We start from the raw sequence: 25018 nt of genomic DNA, 5'->3' as shown, positions 1-25018 counted from the left end.
TGTCAACTGGGTTCCAGTCAGACACAGTGACCTCCCTCTGTCCCCTTTTGTACTTCCTCTTCATAAAAGGCCTTCAAGAGACTTAAGTGATTGTCTTTCCTTTTGTCTGTTTGACTGTTCCGACAGAGTTGCAATTTCTTCTAGGGGTATACAGATTTCACTAAACAAAATTTGCAAGTACATTCTCAAAGCACACGGTGTAAGATGTCCGATGTATACTGCGTGATTAAATGTTTGCTCCTCGCTATGATCTTACCCACTAAATTGTGAGCGTGGGGACTCTCAATGTGTTGGCCATTTTGTCCCTAGAGGTTAGGACAGCCCTGACCATACGAGCATCCAGTGTGCTGAGAAATTAAGCACACCGGCAGAGTGCTCAGAGCCTCTCTCCTCCCAGGGATTTGGATATGACTGACAACTTGAGCATTTGAGCCCCTCCGATGCCGCCTCAGGATTCACTGTATTTGCGTCGTGGCAGTCAAAAGCTGACTCCGTGGCAGTGTTCCTGGTGTTCAAAGCTGTTTCTGCCACCTAACGCACCTGCGACCTCTGTAAGTTGTTTGTCCTCGCTGAGCCCTGATTTCTGACAGATGGGGATAATAATTATACTACAGCACGCGATTCCCGGGAGAGCACCGCGCTCAGCACAGCCTGACACATAGACCGCTGCTGTTACAAGTGGTTATTGTGACTCCTGACCTTATGACCCTCGCTTCCTTCCCTTTCGGCTCATGGATCCTCGCAGGGCGTTGAGATTCCATCTCCACCGTGAGCCTGGAACAAAACACAGCCTCCGACACCTTTTTACAGACAAACAGGCCGTACAGCGTTGTTACAGGCGTTTGTGGTAATTCAGAAGATGCTCATTTTCATGGGAACTGGCATGAGGCCCACTTCCTCTGTGTGCTGGCTGACTCTACACGCGATTGCTTTTACTCTGGTCTAACCCGTGACTTTTCCCCTTACAGAGATCCATGGGATTTGCTGTCCAGTCTTTCTCCATCAGCCTCCCTTCTAGAGAGCAAGCCTCATAGTGTTGCCTGCCTCTTCGCTTTGCGAATTAGAATTAAAGCAGCGTTTTCTCTCCCATGACACCAGCAATGCACTCCTGTGTCGGATACTTCTGTGAAGTCTCTTGGTCCTTAAGCAAAGTTAAGCTCAAGCCTTTTAAACGCCCTCACTATTGTTCAAATTTCAGATCTGGTATTGCGCCACATCCCTCTCGTTCATGTTTCTGCAATCGCAATGCCTTATTTTACTCTGCCTTGAATCAACAGATTTTTTTTTAAATTTTAGTGTATAAGATCTCCAAACTCTATTTGTCAAATTTTCACTCATTGGATATAGATCAGGGCAACTTCCTCAATGAATGCTATTATTAGAATTAAGCTCTGTCACTGCACATCTTCATTCTTCTATAAACCCATTCACATCTGAATAAAATAGTAACTGTTACTATTAAATCCTTATGATTATATTTCTAGATTTTGAAACAATAACTATCATTATGTAATTTTTTAAGTTAAGTCTTGTTTTCAAGCCATGCATACGATCAAGTTGGATATAGTATATGTTATAGAATGAAATATATGTGTGTATAAGAATTATAAGAATAAATATGTGTGTATACTTAGGGTCTAGACCAAGAACAGCTTTATAATTTGCATCTTCTGAATGAGTGATTCACTGTGCACAGCATATTGTACATTGCTCTGAGACACTGTTTTCCTTGGCCCCACTCCCCACGTATCTAGAAAGCTGGGGCTCAAACTCAACTTTGAGATGCTGAAATTGAATATATTGGCACCACAGTCCTGCTGTTTTTCAACCAGGTATGGGACAAGAGATGAGGCAGTAACTACAAAGAGATGGGCTGAGGGCGGGGACCGTGTGTGAGAGGATGGAACTGATTCACCTAGCTTCTGGGACTTTCCTGTGCATCTGGATTAAATAGGTATTTTTATTTCTTTTAGTGAAAAGGTGTTCAGATGAATGGATTTTTGTTTTAATTTGTTGTAAAAACTCTAGTCGTTCATTTTTTTTATTTTGTTTTGTTTTGTTTTTTATGAGCTCGTTATATTATCTGTTCATGTAACTAAGTTGTCTACTCTGGGTTTTCCCAAAGAGAATTAGACTTTTTTCTGTGTGGTTTGGGGTTGACATTTGTAGCATGATCAAGGACAAATGCTCAGGCATGTAGGTAGAGACTAAGATTGACTATAAGCACAGATGAGCTCTGTTCAGAGATATAAGCTTAAGAAGAATGACCTTTGCAAAATGATTTGGAGTCAACAGAGGACAAGTGTTATCAGGGCTTTTGCCTGTTGTAGAGTTCTCTGGCTGAGGGTGACTGATCTCTCATGTAAATCACTACATTGAATCTGGAGTAGGTCTGTTTTAGTCTCTAAGTATGGAAGGTCTAGACAGCCTGTGTGTGTGTGTGTCTGCGTGTCTGCATTGGTGTGTGTGTGTGTTCATGTGTGTGTCTGTGTATATGTCTCTGTATGTGTGTGTGCATGTGTAAGAAGGGAGAGGAGACAGTGTGTGTGTGTGTGTGTGTGTGTGTGTGTGTGTGTGTGTGTGTGTGCAGGAAAGAAGAGGAGACACCGAGAAAGAGAGATGGAGATGGAGACTATACAGAGTTTCAGGTTTGCTACACAGTTCTAGGGAGTTTTCAGAGTCACATTATTTAGTCGGTTTACTTGACACATTAGACAGTTTAATATAAACCATTTATCTCCCCTAGGGAGGACATAAACAGTTCCGAAGCTTATAAAATGTCATGGTCACTTTTACAAGAAAATGTAAAGTACCAAAGTCAGTATTTCTCTACAATGAAAGGAAAAATCACAACAAACTGTATATTTTAGAAGTGGGAAATAATAGTTAGATCTGAACAGGACAGGAGGTCCACAAGGAGAGCAACAGAACCAAAAAATTTGAGCACAGGGGCCTTTCCTGAGACTCATACTTCAACCAAGTACCATGCATGGAGATAACCTAGAACCCCTGCACAGATGTAGCCCATGGCAGTTCAGTGTCCAAGTAGGTTCCATAGTAATGGGAACAGGGACTGCCTCTGACATGAACTGATTGGCCTGCTCTTGATCACCTCCCCCTGAGGGGGGAGCAGCCTTACCAGGCCACAGAGGAAGACAATGCAGCCACTCCTGAAGAGACCCAACTGACTAGGATCAGAAGGAAGAAAAAGAAACCCTCCCCTACCAGTGGACTTGGGGAGGGGAATGCATGGAGAAGGGGGAGAAAGAGTGGAATTGGGAGGGGAGGAGGGAGGGAACTAGGGGGGATACAAAGTAAATAAAGTGTAATTAAAAAAAAAGTAAAATTCCCTACCCAAGGAATAGCCTGAGGATAACCAGAATGGGAAGGTATCTTATCTCAACATAGGAGATCTGTGCTGGGCAGCCCACTGACTTAACATTCCTGAGGTCTACAGATAGCTCGCTCAAAGTTAATTATGTTAATTATGTTAGTTAGCCAATCACTTTGTAACAAGCTTGCCCTTGATGAATGTCATCCAATCCTGTAACTGCTAAGCTGGAAATTCTGGGTTCTTGCTCAAACTCCAAATAAAAACCCTGCCATGCAAAAAAAAAAAAAAAAAAAAAAATTCCCACTAATAACATAAACGTCAAAAGAAATAATTATTTCTACATATTTTGCTTTTGTAATATTTGGTCACCTTTTTATAAGGTAAAATTCCGATAAAACCCACTTTCTCCAGAGAGAAGAGAAAGATAATCAGCATGGACTGACTAACCTTTGTGTTACGTTACATCCATTCAGCTGTATTATCTAACCATGTCAGAATGCACACATGCACACACACTTGAAGGCAACATGATCAGTTCTATTTGTTATGACTTTATCGAAACAAAACAGTTGCATTGCATGATGTATAGAGTGTGTGGAATTTATTAAGTGTCCCTCACAGAAGAGAACAAGAAACCACATACTCCGCTTATAACCCGATACGTCCGATGATTATGAGAATTTTCCCCCCAACTAGCCTGTCGCTCCATACATTTGAAACATTGTTTTGTTTCCACAACCCACAAAATTCCAGTACGGAGAGCCATAAAGCTCATTCATACTATAATCATGTTCAGATGAAGGGCAGTCAGTGCGGTGAACAGTAAGACACAGAAGTAACCACTCAAATCTTGACATCTAAACTTGACCGTGAACACTGGAAATATGCCATCAAATCCTAAAAACACTCACCATCCCTATTCTCCCTGCCTATGTCTCCAGGATACCTATTTCCAGTGCTCTTCAGCAGATAAAGCAGGACAATGGAGCAAGAGTAACCATGACTGACCTCAGCTGAAGCCCAAAAGCTACAGCAGAAACCCGACTGAGTGAATACGTCTCTTGAGTTCCATCCGTAGGACCTTGGAGGGACTGTAAATAAAAGACACTAAATGCTAAATGTCATTAACTTTGTGGTAATTCTGTCACTGTCCACGGTTTTGTCCCTGGTGAGGTCTTGTCCATCAGCTTGAGTTATTTTATTGTAGAATCAGACTGGGAAAGGCCACCAAGTTAGACAGGAAATCTGGCCTCTGGCAGACTGAACACTCAGTATAGCCTCTTAAGGCCCTGAGATCTGAGCCTCACACTTTGTTCTTGAGACTTTCTGTCTCTTAGAATGTCAAGGAGAAAATAAATTTATACTTGGCATAGCAAGTGCTTCTATTTTTCACGATGTTCATCAGGCAAAGAATCAACCAAAGGGACAGTGTGCAATGTTCTTATTGGGAGGCTGTGTTTTCTATCTACAAAATGGTTACCATTATAAGAACATTTCTCAAATATGAAATTAACACATTTGGGTGGGTTGTGAGTTCTTACATTCCAGTGATGGCACCTTGCCAGCCTTGTGTTTCGGCACTGTACATCAACCTTAACCTCAGAAAATCTCTGATCATTGCAAGCATCAGCTGAATAACTTCATCCCTGGAGACAACTGGTCATCTAGTGGCAGATTAGCAATGAACACATTGTATTGTACCGCACTGTGGTGGATGGCATAGCAAAATAGTTGACAGTGTGGTGAGTGGGAAATTGTAAGTAAAAACATCACTCCTTTTGCTTCATTCCTCACTGACTTTCCCATGTTTACATACATGCTAGAAAGCATGGAAGTGGGACAAGGCTGGCATCTGGGATACTGATAGAGCTCTTTATTTTGAAGGAGATCTGAAATGACCTCTGCATGTTAAAATGCCTTTGAAAAAATTATGCCAGTTCTCTTCAGGTGAAGGGGTTTCATTCTCTTAGTTGTTGACTGACAAGATTCAGGTTCCACCTAAAGTTTACATGCAAGAAACCTTAGGGCGAACAACAACGACCTGATACACACCACAGACCCAAGAAACTCAGAGTGGTGCTTCTAAGAATTTAATACACATAAGATTACCTGTGTGAATCTCTCAAAACTCTTTTGATCAGATTCTTAGAGTTCTTGCCTTAAAGCCAATTCCTCTTCTCCTCTTCTCCCTCCCCTCTTCCTCTTCCTTTTTCTCCTCCTCCTTGTTCCTAACAAACACTCCTAGTGATTTTATGGTCCTGATTCATTACCATTTTCAAGACAAATACAAACATATCATTCCCAAGCTCATGTCAACAAACTTAAATTCTTTTAAGGCCTGTGAATCAGCTCAGTATCCAATTAAATTTGAGTCAACAACTAGTCCTAAAGTACTAGCATGTTTACCTTTTTGTCTTTCCAAATCTAAAAGTTCTTCATGCTTTTATTCTATTTTTGGAATCATAATTTACCTTTTAATTGCTAAATTAAGATGCTTTCCAGACAAGCATGTTACTTAACTTTGCATCATCATAAACAAATACCTGAAAAGAGCAACTGAAAGGCCAAGGGTTCAACACAAGAACTCCTTCTGGCTTCCTGTCCCATAGCTACACTTGCTTCACAATTGGAGCTCAATGTATTTTAGTTAAATGAATGGTGAGTGCTCCCACAAGCAAGGAGAGGATCAGTATGTATGATGGACACCACCTACTATTAATGTTACTATTATTATTACTTGTTTTACATATCATTTAATAAATGTATCCCCCTCCAAAGAGAGAGAGAGAGAATGGTTTAATTGAGGGTGTTCACTCCATGACTCCGCACACTTTGCAAGGTGAGAAGAGCATCACCACACAAGAGCATGTGGCAAAGAGGGTTCCTTACTTATGACTGACCAGGAAGCAGCAATAAGGGGGATTCTCTATTTCTTTTTCATTCACTGTAACCTTGACGTGGCCAGTGCCAGCATATTCTGGATGGGTCTTCTTTCTCAGTTACTCCTCTCTCTGAAATGCACTTGCAGATACATCCAGTGATGTGCCTCATATCTGGGACCATTCTAATTTAGTCACATAGTGATGCTTAATCAACACAAACCCATCCTGTGAACATTCTACCCCAAAACAATGTTTCGAACCTCGAAACTAATGTCGATGTTGCGATAAGAGATTGGTTTGGATAAATTTTGTTGTTTTCACATGCTGTTGATTTTATAAATGACTCCATTTCACTCTTTTTTTTTCCATGCCCAATACAATAGAAATTTGTCCCAACAAAACTGAGATGAGCACACAGATTTGAAAGGTAGCAAGGAAACTGTACTCAAAGCAAAGAAATTGTACAGCGTGAGAAGAAAATACTGTCAAGAGTCTAGTAAGCCTCACAAGTATGCTGGGGGTTTCCTTTTATGCAGTTCAAGAGAGAAGGATTTGGTTGCTAAGAGGTTTTGTTGGGGGTGGAGGTCCTTTATTTTGATTGGCAGGCTTGATGCATCTGATTTCAAGATATTCATGCCGAATTATGTATAGGCATAGGATGGTAAACAGGGTATTCTCCCTAAGAGTGTGTTTGGGGAATAGTTTGTGGTTGAGTGCACATGCACCTAAACCTGCTTCAGGCAAGAGCGGCCCTTTGCCCATAGTCCACTGGGCCTGTCCCAGTGTGTGTTTGAATAGAAACATGGCATTATCAGGGGTGCTAAGGAAAAGAACTATTCCCATAGTTTGAAGCAAACATGGAAGTGCAAGGCAGGTGTGGGTTCTAGACTGCTAGCAGGTTGCTGGGTGCATTGTTTGAGGAAGGGAGTGTATGCCCATATTACAAGCAGGTAAAGCTCCCAGGGAACCAAGTATTGAGAACAGGGAGGTGTGCATACCCCAAACTAAACGGACTCCCAGGTTCCTGAGCCATTCCCTATGCTTGCCTGCCTCAAAACCCTGCGGTTTTCGGGAACAGAAGATTTAGTAAATCGTGCAACTAAAGGATTTGCACTTTGAAAACCCCAAATAAACTGAGAATTCATCACTGGGAGATTGTTCATAAAGTCAGGAAAGCAGTATTAAAGAAATATACAAACCTTTTCCTTATATTTAGAACCTCAGGCTAAGAAACTTTAGAAGCTTAAAGAGTTATTTTGGAAAAGTGAAGAAAGGAAAGCAGTATAATCTATATAGAGCAATGAATAACGAAATCTGGAAATTTGTTTTCTTACTGTGACAAGAACAATGACAGTAAAATAGTGCATCCATCCAGCGACCCTTAGGGGTAGAACCTCATAGAAGCATAGCTTAATCAAGTCCCAATAAATCGAAGTCTGGCTTTTCATTTAATAGGCGAAGAAACTCAGGTTTCTCAGATCTGAGTAATTAAACGTGTCAGATTCAAAAGAGGCTAATTTTCTAGCAACACGTGTTCACACATTAGTTTGATCAGAGTGTAATTCCTGCCCCAGAGCAAAGACATGCTCTTGACGGCTCAACACGGTGTTCTCCCAAGAGGAAAATTCCACTGGGTTTGAACATAGAGGGAGACTTCCTTGGCATGGAATAAAACACGGAATGACTAAGAAATTAGAGACAGCACTATTCCAGTGGGATCACACCTCAATCTCCACGTCAAACTGGAGGGATTATAAGACTCCTTGGTCAAGCAGGAAGAAAAGTCTTCTAAAAACACACCTTTACAACCATTTCTATTAAAACTGGAGTAATTTTTCCTGTGCTGTAAACCAGCATGCCAATACAATGTGATCTGATAGGCAATTCACATGGATGAATATTAAATGGTATTTAGAACATTTGAAGCATAAGGTCTCAAAATCACAGACCTCTAACTGTGTCTTTATTTGCATGAGGGACTCTCCTCCTTGCTCTTGAGAAAGATCAAACCAGTATTAATCAGCTGTGCATTTTGCTATATAAAAGATATTTTTAGTTTAATGAGATAAAATATTACATAAGTAGAGTTTTTAAAATATTTCTGTTGCTGGTTTTAAAATTTGGGTTGGATTTTGTGCTAAGAAGTCTTGATAGGAGTCAGTTAAGAATGTTTACTGGATCTTAAAGTAAGGGCTTTCTTGGTGAGTCTGACAATGAGGACCAGGAAATGCAGATGTTTCCTTTTAGTGCCAAGCAAACATTAAAAAATATATTTCCTAATGACCCATGCCAGTGATTTTTAACTCAGAATTGCCATGGGATTCACAAAAGGACGCTTTCCCCATATGTGTGCCTGGATCCTTCCTTTTGCTTCCTATGCTCTGTAGCAAACACTAAATATGATATTTTTGAAAATCTCCACGGGGTGAAGGTAGTGCCGAGACTGAGGCTAACCATAAACAAAATTAAGCACAACAAACCAATGGTGTAGCCACAGGCTCCTCTATGCTATCAACACCCCAGGCCTCCCGGGACAGGAAGTTTGGATTTTATGGCTGGAAACACATTCAGGTGTGGCTCTGGGCTACTTGCTAAAGCCCTTGCTGTGTCATTTCCTCTGAGTAAAGGGACTGTTTGGAAGGATGGGTCACAGAGTGTTCCAGCTTTATTGTTTATCTATGATATTTTTATGCTTAGTTTTATTTATATATATACATATATATATATGCAGTACATGTTTAATGAAGTTGAAAGCATTTGTAAACAATTCTAGTTGGTGATGAAATGGAAATTATTTATTTTGAGAAGCTTGTTGAGAAAGAAAACAATTTGCATTTTGTTAAAATGTTCTACTCCGATAAGTGAAAGGATTTTACATTGGCCATGCCCATAATTATTAACACCTGTTGCTAAGACTAATTGTATTAACTTGTAGAAGATTTACATAATTTTGAGAAAATGTACAAAGCATTGTCTGGTTTTTACTTAGAAATGAATCATGAAATATTTCCATTCAAATGTTTTCAATAGTAGTACGTGCTTTATAGTTTCAGAACCAAGGATTGTTATTTTTCAGGCAAATAAACCAAAACTCAACTCGGAAAAAGCATTTTGCTTTCTATTCTTATGTCATATGGCCAAACAGGAATGTGATGAGTGTCTGTTGTTTGAGGTAATTGCTCTGTCACTCTCACGTTCTTTTCCGAAAGCTCCACTAGGGTTCATGTGTGCTGAGTTCCCATTAGCATTCTGTCTCAATCAGTGTTCTATTGCTGTGGAGAGACACTTAGACTGTGGCAACTCTTTATAGAAAACTATTTCACTGGGGCTGAGTTACAGTTCTGAGTTTTAGTCCATTGTATTTGTGTTGGAAAGCATGATGGCAGTCAGGCAGGCAGACATGGTGCTGGAGAGTAGTTGAGAGTCCTACGTCCAGATCTACAGACAGCAGACAGAGGGAAAGAGAGACAGAGACAGAGGGGTAGAGACACACAGAGAGAGACAGAGACAGAGAGAGACTGGGCTTGGCTTGAGCATTTGAAACCTCAAAGCTCTCTCTCTCTCCCTCACACACACACACAGACTTCCTTCAGAAGGGTACACCTATTCCAACAAGGCCATACCTCCATAAGCATTCAAATATTCGAGTCTATGGGCACCATTCCACTATAGGTGCCTTGAGGTTGGAGGTTTGGTCTGCAGTGTATTGGTTTTGGAAGATGCTATGGTGTGTCTAGTGGGATACCTTAAGTCTTTGAGAGCACGAGACAGAAACCTTTATAGTTCCTGAGAGAACATGCAATCCTCAAAGGGTAATGTGAAAAAGAGCTAGTCAGCCCCTGCTGTCCCGCTGCCTTTCCTGCCCCTGCCACCTCTCCCATCCCTGTTGCCCCTCCCCATGCTCTTTCCCTCTGTCCCTGCCATTGCTGTCCACCACCGCATGGCACCCCAGAAAACTCAGCTGACTACAGCACCATTCCCTCAACCTTCCCAAGCTGTCGTTAAACAACTGTGAGCCTGTGTCAGCTATTTCATTAGAATAGCACAAAAGAAAACATAAAAGGGAAAAACATAAACATAACATGAAGGAGAAAAACAAATAAACAAGAATTAGGGCTTTATTACCAGCCCTAGTTTCCACTGAGCTCTATCCTGTGCAGCACTATTTTCTGTCAGTAACATAGGCATCTCCATGACTCATGAAGACCTGTCTGGACTTAGACCCAGCTCATGTATCACCATGAGTCATGCGTGGTAGAACTCAGCAGCTGTCCTGAAAATCTAAAGGAATATTGAAACTGACACAGAACTGGCAGAAACAAAATCTATGGGCAACTTGAGAATCAGGTAATAGACTAAAACAAAATCAAGCCTCAAAAACTGACGGGTGAATCCTCATTTGGGTCCATGAGAGATCAATAGTATTTTTATTGCTGGAGGTAAATTACACCAGGTAAATAGAGTAGGGGTAGGCCCAACTGAAGACATCCCCTAAAGGTTAGGATGGGAGCTGAGAAAAGAGCCTAATTAACATAGAGAGTTAGATTATGTTGCTACCAATGCTGTGCTGAACTACCAGGATATGTGATTGACACAGAAGCCCTACTGCTGATGAGTTTACTATCTACCATAATTCAGTGACAACTTCATCAAATTAAGCTTCATCTAGAGAAGATAATAAGATTCTCCACTAGTCAAGGATTAATGCAAAAATAAGCTTGAGATACCAGGGGCTTCATAAGACACAATGTTTGCATATTACTTATGCTGATGCTAAGTGCTGCTGAAATGGAGAGTTCTGTTCCACAGCGTCACTCAGGAACCCAGTCTGAATGAACAGAGATAGACGACTTCCGAGAACATCAAGGAAGACGAAAGGAAAGCATGAAGAACTCACACTTCTTCTTCTTTGCACGGTTCTACAAACGAAGGAGATCTGGGCAGGGAGTAGAGAACCTTATCATCTGAGAAATCTTTCCATAGAGCAACAATCCAAAATATAACACCTGAGAATAAAAGCCAAACTAGACTATCAGCAGGCATAGACTATTCAATAGTCACAACCGTGAGAAAACAACCACATCTTGAATCACTGCTTGTCACACCAAAAAGTTATGCTTGCAGTTTGCTTCCTTTATGAAGAATGAAAAAAGGGAAAACTGATCCTTTTTTTTTTTTTAGAACTAACTTCAACTTCAATTGATCTGGAACTTGAAAGAGGGAAAGCAAATCACCTCATCATGACTTTAAACTGGCTGAGCTGAGCTTTTCCTTCGATTATTACAAAACGGCTAAAGAAGAAAGAAAATTCAATGGGAATATTTCAGAAGCTAAGAATAACTAACATAAGTGGGAAAAGGAGAGAGTGTATATAGCCAGAGACAAGTTAGCAGAGATAGGTGGATCATACCAAGTTTTAAAAAGGAATGACACATAACCGTAATCCACCTAAATCTCACACTTAAAAAAAAGATTGGTTTACTATTTAGTGTGTGTGTGTGTGTGTGTGTGTGTGTGTGTGTAACATGGACGCAATGCCTATGGCAGTCAGAAGAGGGCATCACATTCCCCCTGCAACTGGAGTTACGCAAATGATTTGAGTGCTGGGAATGAACCCAGGTCCTCTGCAAGAGCAGCAAGGGCTCTTAATCCCTCAGCCATATTTCCGGCCCTAAGTCTCACACTTCTATAAGGACAAATTTTAAAAGCTGTCACCTGACATGAAAAAGTTTTCCCTAAAATGTTATTTCTTGCATATAAAAAAAATAAGACATATGGGCAGAAATATCAGACAGGGGCTGCCATGTTGGTTGAATAAAGTTGTTTTTAAACTCACTTTTGTTGTAACCATTTTGCCTGGGACGAAATAAAACATTAATGTCATATCAATTCTGGGCACCCAGGTAAATGATTCAGAATCAAATTTTGCAAATGTATACACCAGAAAGTATTATTACTTAGGAAAAATATCACTCTTTATGTTAGTGTGCTACGCATAATCAGTGGAAAATACTGTTATGGCTCAGTTTTGTATGGGAAGATTCAATTTGTGGCAGAGCTTTTCCACGGTCATAAACATGGGTAAGGGTGCAGGGGTGGTCCCTGAACCTTTTGAAACAGGAGATTGGGTTGTGTCACAGAGAAGCATGTTCCAATCCTTTCATCTGCCCACAGATGGTCCAGGTTTCTATCAGAATTTGTATATTTGCACTGAAATAAACATATATCTCATCCCTGAGCTATTGTTTTTATGATGCCGCATACTCATGCCTCTAGACCAAGAGACTCAGGTAAGCTTAGGGAATCCGTGTGAGTGGAAAAGACTCTCTTCACGTGTTGAAGAAACCAGGATGGATGGTTAGAGACTGACAGAGGATGGCTTTGGAATCCCAAGACAGCTTGCCACAATGCCTAAATCTCACTTGAGTGATAAGAGACCTATCACAGGCACTAGCCTGGGTGCCCTGAACCCAAATAATAGAGCATAAGTGCAGAAGATGCTTCCATTGGTGGCATAGGTTTGCCCAAATGGTTAACTCCTTTACCATGGATGGTTCTGTAGGAGGGAGAATCAATATCTTTTCTATCATGAGTTGTAAATGTTTCATGTAGTTCTGTTCCCAGTGTCTACAAGGAACTAGCCAATTCTCATCTCCAATAACAAGTGACAATGATGAGCTGCCAGGCTCCATCTCCACTGAGAACGTGTGACATTCAGAACACAGAGCATGGAGCAAAGTTTTGAAAAAAAGCAGTTGGGGCTCTGTGTCTTCTCTTCTCAGATCTTTGTGACGTTCATCATCCACTTCTTTGGAAATCAGCTTTATCATTCTGAAATAATGTCACCTGTAGATGAATAGTACATGAAGACACACCACTGAACTAAAACAACTTACTTCATCCAAATGATTCTAGAAACCCAAGCCGGGTTCCTTTTGTTTTACTAATTTCCATAGGCACAATGAAATGACCCCCCAGAATCTCACTTTTTCCTCCACACACTATTGGAGATAGGCATGATGTTCACCATCAGTTTCCCACAGGGAATCTAGGCACTTAGAGGACAAATATTTCATCCAGTGAACACAGCAGTAAAGAAGGAAATGAGGATTTGAAGTCTGCCAGTTTGTGAGATCATCTCTCGCTTTTCCAACCACCTTAGATGATTATTTTATTTAGCCTGATGAGCTGGCAGAGAGGAAGCAGACAAGTATGGAGAAGGCTTTAATTTGTACCTTAACAATGGTGCCACCTAAATAAATCTTCTCAGTGGCAACACAGGTTCAGAGAAGTCTCCATGCTTACAGTCTTGGCATCCGGTGTCCTCAGCATCAATGACGTCACAGGGAGCCCTTGATGTGTGCTTGGGAAGAACTCTGAGATAGTTCTTGCATGTTACAGCAGCATCCATTTCCTTTACACTCAGGATGAAGATCACTTTGTGAGGATAACAAATACAAACACAATTTCTTCTTCCCAGCTAGAGCGATTTTGTGCTTGTCGCCTATTCTCTTTTATTAAACTCTTCTTAACTCGCACTGCACAATGATTAAAACATTCAAGCTGTTAAGAACACCAAATATTTGCTAACGCTTGTGTACATACATATCACAAATATTAAATTTTGAAGTATTTACTCGAACAAAAATTGAAGGGCAGGGGACACTCTGTTGTGGTTAAATGGCAGGAATAGCACGTGTTAGTTCCAGAAACACGTTTAAAAATCGCTTGTGTCACCATTTGCTTAGGTATGTGTGCTCACATACCTGTGTGCCACAGCAGACCATGGCACATCTGTAAGAGTCGAACCTCTCTTTCACCATCCCAGAGACTGAACACAGGTCATGACAATTGGTGGCAAAGACCTCCACCTACCACGCCATCCTGCTGGCCTTAGAAAAGCTTTTTTTTTTTTAAGGAAAATAAATGAATATAAGATTAAAATCACACTTTAACTCACTAAGAGCTTCAAGTCAGCTACCCACCATCTGCTTTTGCTTTTGAGGTAAGATATTTAAAGTTAACCATTTTAAGTGGTCAGTGATCTTTTTTTTTTAAAGTCACTGATTATATACACATCCCAATCTGCTTATTTGCTTTTTAGGTTCACCTATCACTAATCTTCCTTTGTGCACACACCCACGTGGACTCACACAAGTGTGAAAGTGTTTCTGTGTGTGTGTAAACATTAAGACATGTTGCATGTGTGCTGTTACTTGCTCTTCTGTGGCATCAACCTCTCTTCTGGGTCAGTACTGTTTTAATTGACTAGTTTCAGTGTCTGGCCTACTGAGGCAAAGGCGGCCTTCTTCGCTATATCCATTTTCCTCGGTGGCCCAGGCATTTTTATATTGTGTTTGTTTGTTTGTTCTTTTTCAGCAAGTGGCCCCTTGTCTTTTGAATAACTTGCTTATGGGGCTGGCATGGTAACTCAGTAGGTAAAGTGTTTGTTGCAAAAGCATGAGGAACTGAGTTTGAGTCAGAGGTGCCAGTGTGACCGTGTGTGTGTGTGTGTGTGTGTGTGTAACTCTAGTGCAGGGACTTGAAGACAGGCAAATCCAGAGACTCACTGACCACAGACTGGCTGAAACAATGAGACCTACATTGGGTGACAGATGTTTCAGAAGAAAAAAGGGGCGGGGGGACATCAACCTCTGCTCTCCCCTCACATCCATATGAGTGAGCACACGTACATCCACTGGTGTGTGTACACACACGTAACACATGTATCTTCTACCTCACAAAATCAGGTAACAAAATAAAGAAATGTAGCTTGAACATCTGTGAGGACTGAATCCTCCTGGAATAGACGTCTAGTGTCCTCCATGACAACGCAGGGCAATCATGCTGAGAGCCCCCAAACATTCAGGCCCCGTGGAAATTGGGCTTCAGGAAAGCTCCCAAAAAGAACAACTTCCGCAAGAACAGAGGCAAGCAGGAAGTGAGGCTGTGTCTCACCTTGCTCTCACAGGCCGCAGCCCAGCCTACTGCCGGGAAATGCATGTGCCATCTCTCCAGATGCACTCCTCTCTGCACCCTCTGGGGTATGCCTAATAAAGGGGACACCCAAAAGCATTCTGTTTTGGAAAAGTCAATTAAGAGGCCAAAATTATTCTTAGCTATGTACAAAATTAAAATTGAAAACGAGCTCATCTGAGACTGGACGGTGGTCAGGATGAAATCAGCAATGTCTTCAAGTGGCTTGAGCCAAAGATCTGCTCTAGACACTTTAAATGGAGTCCTTTTCTGGATGGTGTTGAGGGAAATGGGTGTTCTCTTTAGACATGGGTTACGGTGTAATTTTGTACGTTAGTCTCAGAGAAGCCATCATTACCCTCTTCGAGGAAGCCTGTACATAAAGGTATGTTAGAGAGCAGTTGGCTGCGTTGAGATGTGAAGTCTGTGACCTGGGAATCTTCTGACTCTTCTGTCCACACAAGTGCTGTGTTTAGGGACCTGGCTGTGTGACTGTCAGGTGGCAGTCCTCACTAAGGGCAAAGAGACTACTGGTTGGTACTTTGGTCCTACAGAACACCTAATTCATGCCCTGTGATGCCTTCTTCTACCCACGCAGATTCGTTAAACCCACAATGTCGTAACTTTTTCTTATTCTTCATCAAAACCCACTAATAAAAACCAGAAAGGTAGGCTTGGGGATGTAGCTCGGGGCTAGGGCACTCGCCTAGGGTGAGTTTGGTCTGCAGTGACATAAGGGGTGGAGAGGGATCTCAGGATAAGAAATGAGCAGGGGGTAGTCTTAGATCTCTTAGGAATGTCTTTAAAACCCTCTCTGGACATTTGTAAGAGGCCAGTACCCTTTCTCAAGAGCACAGCACAATCTAATTAATAATTGCATTTGTCTCTAGAAGGTGGAGCTCTGACTTGGCTTTTGAGTTGAGAAGAGAGAAGAAAGACGATTCCTGGTGGATTTTGTGTACAAATCCAGCCCTTGGGAGCTTATAGCCTTCTTAGACAAACTGAGGAGCTGCTTAATGAGGTGTCTCTACAGCTCCTCTAAAACGCACTTTCAAAACAAAAGTTAGAAAGCTCCCTGGCCCTTTCTCAAGAAGGGTCTCTTCCTGTTCAAATCCCGTCCTGACCTTTTTGTTGAAGAAGAGCAAAATAACGCAGTAACAAAAACACAAGTGGCTGCCAAAGGAAGAGAGAGGGGGGGAAAAAGAGTTCCTGTAAGGGGCTGAAACAATAAATCTCCTCTCTGCTGACCTCCCAAAGGGAGTGTGTGTATTTCCTCTAGTTCCTTATCAGAATCCCCAAAATAAGTAGGAACGGGCAGCGTCTGCTTGCATTCAGCACACCTTTTCCATTTGCTAATCAGGCCTGGCCAGGCTGGGAGGAATCACACCCCGCCTTACCCTGGAGAGAGAAGCCACCGACACCATCCCTGGGCACCATGCGGCTGCTTCCAGCGACTGCTCTTCTCTTCCTTCTGTCCAACAGTGTCTGCGGCAGTGAGGATGGCCCAGGTAATTTCTTCCTACCTTTCGAATGCTGTGGATGAGGAATCGCGGGTAGAGAGCTCCTAGGCTCAGCTGCCCTTGGGAAGGCTTCTCCTGCCGTTCTGACGTGTTGGTTGATTTGCTGAATGGAGTACCTGGAGTTAGGTTTCCAAGAGGCCACAGACGCGGTGTCACAAACGGCGTTTGTTTCCACTGAAGAGAAAGGCTTGCTGGTGTGATGGCCTCAAAGTGTGTTTAATGGATTCGTAAAACATTTGGGGAAATGTGTTTACTTTTTAGAGACTGAAAATAGAATTTTGGCTAAAAATGTGTTAGTTTAAAAAAAAAGACGTTTTTTTTAGTCATTGGTCCAGAATAAGAGGATTCTATATGAGTGAAAGGCTATCGTTTGGAAAGAGGGCTTTGCCAATGCCCCCAGCAACAGTTCCAGATGTCTTCCAGCTCGGTAGGGTAAAGATACCTGGACAACTGAACGGTGATTCACAATTAGAAGAATATTACCACCTTAGGGGACTGGGCATGTGGAGACTGAAATTTCTAGACTGTTGTTACAGAAATATTTGCCCATGTGGACATAGGTTGTGTAGCTTTCGGAGCTCTCCAGGTAGACAGGCCAAGCCTACAACTGTCTGCAGGTAAAGACAATCAGATGTCCATTATGCCACATCAATGAGCAGTGGCAAGGATGACTTTTTATTTCTAACCATTCTTAAGTTAGTAAAAGTGTAAGTTTGCCTTAATCAGGAATTTAGTAGGTTCCTATCCTGTGCTGGGCAATGCAAAGAACATAAAGATGAACCAGCTGATTTATTTGTCCACAGTGGTAAATGTGCTATTGAGAGAAATAAGTGAGTGAGTCCAGTATTAGACATACTTAGTAGGTATGAGAGCTAAAATGCGAGCTACCGAAGGAAGACACAGTTGGGAGAGATTGGATCTGACTCTGAGAGGGGGGATGCATTGTGGGAGGGTGTATGTGGGTGAGAGGAGGATGGGAGATTGATCCTGAAAGCTCAGTTCTAATTTTGCTTGCTTGTGCCCTTTTCCAAAGTTTACTGCCTACAAAATTTTAATTTCTAAAAACTATATAGAGTAGAAAAAAAAGAATCAATGGTCCAACTTGAGTTACATTTTGTTAGCAATTTAAAAAATATTTTTATAAATTTAGGGTAAATCTGGAAGTTTTTCTACCCCACACATTTGCTTATAGTGCATCTGGACAGAAAGTGATAAGAGGTATTGAGAATTTGGTATTTTTTTTTAAAAAGCATCCTGAGGTATCAGAGAGCAAGGGCTTGATTCTAAGTAACTCTTCAGTACGTTTTAGAACAATTGATGAGAATTTCAACTCTAGCTCAAAACGGTGTGCCTGAAAGCCTGAGCTAAGGCTCTTCATTATTTTAGGTCTGCACACCTTAGAGTGTACAGCAAGATGCCAGCATTTTTTTTTTTAATTCTGAATGGGCTGCGTCTCCTGAACACAAAGAGGAAGCGGATCGGTGGAACTGGCCTCCATACTGTGATTGTAAGAAAGATACTACCATGGAGGATAGCACAGAACTGCCGAGGCAATTTTTTTATTGTGGTTGTTTAGGGGAAAATACCAGCCTCCTCCAGCTGGATGGCCAAGTGTCCACCGTTGCTTTAACAGGGCCAACCTTCTAATGAATTATTAGCCCGTGCTGGATGATTTCTTACTTGGGCTGTGAAAAATATTTAGACAGTATTTCCTTCACACCTCACATCTGCTACAAACCTATTTGATAACGTGAGACCTGTATCAGGAGTGGGGGGGGAGGAAGGAGGGAGGAAGGAGGAAAGAAGGAGGGAAAGAGGAGTGAGGGGAGGGAGGCCCGAGGGAGGGGAACTGACTGATCTTAGAAAAGGAAGTTGTATCTTGGCACCAGAGATTGACCCTTGAGAGCGGCCTGGGTGGGTCTAAATGATCTTCCTGGCTACATGGATGGCTTTGATGCACCTGGCTCTGCCAGTTTATGTTTCCTTAGCAGATTGCAACACAGGAATGAAGCATTTCCTAAGTTCGTCTAGTCAGGTCTTTCCTTAACTCTCTGTACCAAGAGGACTTTGAGTGCTGCACAGGCTCCTTACCCTTCAGAAGATAAACAAACTTATCAGCTGAGTCAGAAATTGGGATCTGGAGGGAAACATTTCCACTCTAAAATTCAGATTGTCAAGCAAATGTGTACTTTTGTTGCTCTGAAATTGACTTCTAAATACATTTTGTTTTCTGATAAATTGAGTACTTCTCTTTCTGGTGTTTATGTCAATCTCAGATTTAAGTAAGTATGATCTAGGCAGAGAGACTTTTGTTGAAATCCAGAGACTCATCTGCATGGCAGCAGGTACCTTTTGTCGCTAGGATGCTGGTCTGAGACCAGCCATGTCCAGCTCGAAAGTTGCTCTTTGGAAATACGTGCCAGAGGTTCCTGAAGGGGCCTGCACTCTTTCCTCCAGTCTTCTGTGCTGTAGAGAAAGCTAAACCGACACTCCAGGGGCTTTCGTGTTTAGAAGGTGAGCTTTTTTTTTTAATATTCAAATTTTTCTTTATTAATTACACTTTATTCACTTTGTATGCCCCCTGTGGTTCCCTCCCTCCTGTTGGCCCAGTCCCTCCCTTCCTCTACCCTCTGAATGCATGCCCCTCCCCAAGTCCACTGATAGGGGAGGTCTTCTTTTCCTTCCTTCTGATCCTAGTCAATTAGGTCTCATCAGGAGTCGCTGCATTGTCTTCTTCTGTGGCCTGGTAATGCTGCTTCTCCCTCAGGGGGAGGTAATTAAAGAGCAGGCCAATCAGTTCATGTCAGACACAGTTGAAGGGTGAGCTTTTGACTGCTGAAACTCAACGTTGTTAAAATGAAGATTCCAAGAAAATAAAAGCCTGGAAGCTATAGAAATATATTTACTCCCTCTAACATTTTATTTTTGAACCTACATTAATTTAGGAGAGATTAAAATGTTTAGGCAGAAACAGACCCCAGGATAATTATTTCTAGAAGGAGGATTCAATTTCTAGTAGGAATTCATTTGTCAGTAATAATGTTCAATTTTATAAAGCGAAAATTGATTAACCATAGTATAAGAAAACACTGTGCTAAATCCTGTAGCTTTATAAAAACTAATAGGACTCATTCCTTGTATTCAATACAATGAGAAGCGGAAGAGCCAGGTAATAAGAATTTGGTAAAACATGCAGGTTAATCAAGCCAGAGAGCCTAGAGTACTTGGCAAGTTGTAAGCCAATGAGAGAGAACAACAGAGCCAAAATTCCTGGGTGAAGGGGGATCTGCAGAGACCAATATTCCAACCAACAATCATGCATGGAGAGGACCTAGAACCACTGTTCAAAGGAAGCCTATAGACTGCTCAGTTTCCAAGTGGGTTACCTATTAAAGGGAACAGGGACTGTCTCTGACATGAACTCAGTGGCTGGCACTTTCATCATCTCCGCCTGCAGGGTGCAGCCTTACCAGGTCACAGAGGAAGATGATGCAACTAGCTTTGATGAGACTTGATGAGGTAAGGTCAGATAATAGAGGAGGAGCTCCTCCCCTATCAGGGGACTAGGGAAAGGGCATAGGGAGATAAGAGGTGGGGTGGGTGGGACTGGGAGGAGATGCAGCAGGGATACAAAGTGAATAAATTGTAATAAATTAATTAATTAAATTAAACTTAAAGAAAAAAAGAATTTGGTGTTGTTGTAGGTCTTAAGGAATAAATAAAGAATGCATAGAAAATTCACAAGTTGCATAGTTTGGTGTGTTGGGAAATCATACAAGTTCTCATAAGAGTGTGATAATTTCTGCAATTTGAAATCAGGAGGTTCAAGGTGTATGTGGATTTTTTTTTAATAGGGACATTGTTCAAGCATCAGTGTATTCTAGTCTAGAAATATAAGAAAGTTATTTTTGAGCATGGCAGCGTACTAGAAAGCAGAGTACAAAGAATAGTATAAGGATGTTAAATAGCAAGATGTGGAAATACAGATTAATCGGGTAAAACAGAGTCTTAACTTGTATGCAACCCCGGGTTCAAGTCTCATGTCTCCAAATAAATAGAAAAGAAATATTGACTCATAGTTGACAATTAGAATTTGTAGAAGTGCTTAAGGATGGGTTTTAATCATCAGAGTTATAAACAAGGAGGACCAATCTGTCAGTAGAATATGGATTAGACAGACTACTGAGGTCACAAGAGATAAAGACAAAGAGACCAGTTTACAGTCACCCTATGTCTGAAAGTATACCACTGAGGTGTAAAGAAGGGTCTAGGAAAAGCTTCAAGGATGTTGAGTACACGCAGCTTGTCATATTGTTTTTACTGCTGACGAAAGACAAGCCATGATGGGGTTGTGTGAATACCTGATTTGGGAACATGCTTTTAGAGCAGAGATGAGGAAAGGTACGAAGAGATAGATAGGAGAAAAACGCGCACTAAGATGGTGAGTTTCCAACTCTGGTGAGGCATGTAAGCTGAGATGTGTAGCGGGGCTTGGGTGTCCCAGGAGCTGAAGGCGATGCTGAGAGGTTAAGTGTTATTTAGTTCTTGGCTCAAAGGTTAACAAGCCTTCATCCGGTGACAATGTGATATTAACGTGGATACTGTTTCACTGTCTTCCAGGCGCCTATACTTTGCACTCTGCGTGGCACTTACTTTCCATGACAGTTATTCACTGGAGCATCTTATTTCTTTTTCCACACTTCAGGCACCTTACAGTTTGCCAGTAACTACGGCAAATAAATAATATTATAATCAAATAATATAAATAAATATATAATACAAATGACATAAATAAAATAACAGACAATATGACAAAGTTATATGAATTTCCTTAGTCTTTGTATTGAGCTTAATTTTCATCCATATTTCTTACTGGAATAAGCAATCTGTTAGAGTAAGGATTAATTCAATGAGGAGCCAATCCAGTGGGAACAGTATTTGACCCTCAAGTCATTTGTCTAGCATTCTTTCCCCAGCAACTCATTTTAAAAGGGATCATATATTGTCGATGTATGGAATACTTTCTGGACATTCATAACATTTCCCTCAACAAATTCTCTTCTAATTTTACTTTAGAGATCATAATCATTCAGAAAACTGAGAAAGTATAAATATTTGATGGTTTCAAAAATTAATCTGTTAGATACTGGTCATTTCCTTTTCTATCTCAAGCTTAGGTACATATTTTAACTTATGAATCATTATCTGATAAAGTTACTAATATCCTTTTTTTCACTAGTAACCAGTTTCCACGGTCTCTCGGTGTGAGATCTCTCAGAAGAGAAACTTGGAAGAGGTTCAGTTGGCAGAGGGATCCCTTTATGCACTGTAGCCCATGATAGAAGAATACACACAAGAAATATTCATGGTCCCCATAACATCTACAAAGGCCAATAAAAACTCTTCTGAAGTTAAACAGAGGCTTTTTGGTTTGGTTTGGTTTTGTAGATGTATATCAGTGAGATAAGAGCTGTTCCCTAAAGAGAAGCAGGCACCATGTGAGAATTAGACACCTGCTTGGCTGTTCCCTGAGTGTTTCCTGACCATGTGAACTCCAGCCATTGCTGGGGCAGCCATCTGTACACAGGTATAAACAGATGATATTTTGCTTCACTTCAGGGGTTATATTTTGCTTTCTGTCTGGTGCTATTCTCATGCTAACATACGTTTCAAAATTCTACTTAATTTTTTTAAAAAAATATTTGAAATTTAGTACAGTAGCATTAGCATTCCACAAGACTCATTTGATAAAAAAGGAAAAAAAAAAACAATGAGAATTCTTTCCCTTTTTTCCATGTTTGTTTGTTTATTGGTATGGGGGGGCCGGAAATTCCTGTCCATGTACGTATGTATAGGAGAGCAGTTGATCTCCTGTGCCTTTCTCAATGGCTTTCCACATATTTTTTAATTAATTTTTTTATGTATTACAATTTATTCACTTTGTATCCCAGCTATAGCCCCTCCCTCATTTTCTCCCAATCACACCCTACCTCCCTCTTCTCCTCCCATGGCCCTCCCCCAGTCCACTGATAGAGGAAGTCTTTCTCCCCTTCCATCTGATCCTAGCTTATCAGGTTTCATCAGGACTAGCTGCATTGTCCTCCTCTGTGGCCTGGTAAGGCTGCTTCCCCCTCAGGGGGAGGTAATCAAAGAGCCAGCCACTGAGATCATGTCAGAAGCAGTCCCTGCTCCCATCAGCAAGGAACCCACTTGGAGACCTAGCTGCCATGGGCTCTATCTGTGCAGGGTTTCTAGAACCATTCATGCATAGTCCTTGTATCAGTCTCAGAAATGACCCTTGGGCCCAGATTTTTTGGTTCTGTTGCTTTCCTTGTGGAGCTCCTGTCCCCTCCAGATCTTTCTAATCTTCCCCTTCTTTCATAAGATTCCCTGCACTCTGCCCAAAGTTTAGCTATGAGTCTCAGAATCTGCTTTGATACATTGCTGGGTAGTCTTTCAGAGGCCCTCTGTGGTAGGCTCCTGTCCTGTTCCCTGTTTTATCACTCTTCCGATATCCATCCCGCTTGCCTTTCTGAGTGAGGACTGATCATCTTACCCAGGGTCATCTTTCTTGCTTAGCTTCTTTAGGTGTACAGATTTTAGTATGTTTATCCTATATTATATGTCTAATATCCACTTATAAGTGGGTATATACCATGTGTGTCTTTCTGCTTCTGGGATACCTCATGCAGGATGATCATTTCTAGTTACCACCATTTGCCTGCAAATTTCATGATTTCCTTGTTTTTAATTGCTTGTATTCCATTGTGTAAATGTACCACAACTTCCGTATCCATTCCTCAGTGGAGGGACATCTGATTGCTTCCAGATTCTGGCTGTTATGAATAAAGCTGCTACAAACATGGTTGAACAAATGTCCTTGTTGTATACTTGAGCATCTTTTGGATATATGCCTAGGAGTGGTATAGCTAGATCTTGAGGTAGCACTATTCCTAATTGTCTGAGAAAGTACCAGATTGATTTCCAAAGTGATTATACAAGTTTACATTCCCACCAGCAATGCAGAAGGGTTCCCCTTTGTCTATATTGTCTCCAGCATGTATTGTCATTGAGGTTTTTTTTTTTTGTTATTAGTTACATTTTTTTAACTCTGTACCCCAGTTGTATCCCGCTCCCTCATTCCCTCCCAATCCCACCCTTCCTCCCTCATCTCCTCCCTGCCCCTGTCCAAGTCCACTGATTGGGGAGGACCTCCTCCCATTTCATCTGACCCTGTTTTAGCAGGTATCTTCAGGACTGGCTGCAAAGTCCTCCTCTGTGGCCTAGCAGGACTGCTCCTCCCTTGGTGGGTAGAGAGGTCAAAGAGCCTGCCATTGAGTTCATGTCAGAAATAGTCCCTGTTCCCCTTACTAGGGAAAACCAGTTGATTACTGAGCTACCACGGGCTACATCTGAGCAGAGGTTCTAGGTTATAGTCATACATGGTCCTTGATGGAGAATTAGTCTCAGAAAAGACCCATGTGCCCATATATTTTTGGTCCTTGTGGAGCTCCTATCCTCTCCACGTCATACTAACTCCCCCTTCTTTCATATGATTCCCTGCACTCTACAGAAGTTTTGGTTATGAGTCTTAGTATCTGCTTTGATACACTGCTAGGTAGAGTCTTTCAGAGGCCCTCTGCAGTAGGCTCCTGTCCTGTTACTTGTTTTCTCGTAGTTCCAATGCCCATCCCATTTGTCTTTCTAAGTGAGGATTGATCATCTTACCCTGGGTCTTCTTTCTTGTTTATCATCTTTAGGTTTATAGATTTCATTATGTTTAGCATATCTTATAGGTATATATAAATGAGTATATACCATGTGTGTCTTTCTCTTTCTGGGAAACCTCACTCAGAATGATCTTTTCTAGGTCATTGAGTTTTTGATCTTAGCCATTAGTGTAAGGTGAAATCTTAGAGTCATTTTGATTTGCATTTCCCTGATGACTAAGGACTTTGAACATTTCTTTAAGTGTTTCTCTTCCATTTGATATTCCTCTATTGAAAATTCTCTGTTTAGTTCTATACCCCATTTTTTAAAATTGGATTACTTGATTTTTTTGGTGTTTACCTTCTTGAGTTCTATATATATTGTGAATATTAGCCCTCTGTCAAATACAGGGTTGGTGAATATCCTTTCTCAGTCTGTAGGCTGTCATTTTGTTCTGATGACAGTGTCTTTTGCTTTATAGAAGTTTTTCAGTTACATGAGGTCCCATTTATTGATTGTTGATCTTAGAGCTTGTGCTGTTGGTGTTCTGTTCAGGAAGTTGTCTCCTGTGCCAATGAGTTCAAGGCTCTTCCACA

At 41.3% G+C, this 25018-nt stretch overlaps 1 protein-coding gene across 1 annotated transcript in view; it reads left to right on the top strand.

Moving 5' to 3' along the window:
- The first annotated feature begins 16478 nt into the window (after positions 1–16478).
- Positions 16479–25018, top strand: part of Emcn (endomucin) — a 91147-nt gene continuing 82607 nt past the window's right edge. The window contains exon 1 of the mRNA XM_060392656.1: positions 16479–16700. Within this exon, the coding sequence (XP_060248639.1) occupies positions 16628–16700 (73 nt within the window). The 5' untranslated portion in view covers positions 16479–16627. The remainder of the gene's footprint in view (positions 16701–25018) is intronic.

This window comes from Meriones unguiculatus, chromosome 10 (assembly GCF_030254825.1).
Source record: "Meriones unguiculatus strain TT.TT164.6M chromosome 10, Bangor_MerUng_6.1, whole genome shotgun sequence".
NCBI classification, from domain to species: Eukaryota; Metazoa; Chordata; class Mammalia; order Rodentia; family Muridae; genus Meriones; species Meriones unguiculatus.
Note: the sequence above shows the minus strand (reverse complement) of the source record. Positions and strands in the feature narration are given on the sequence as shown.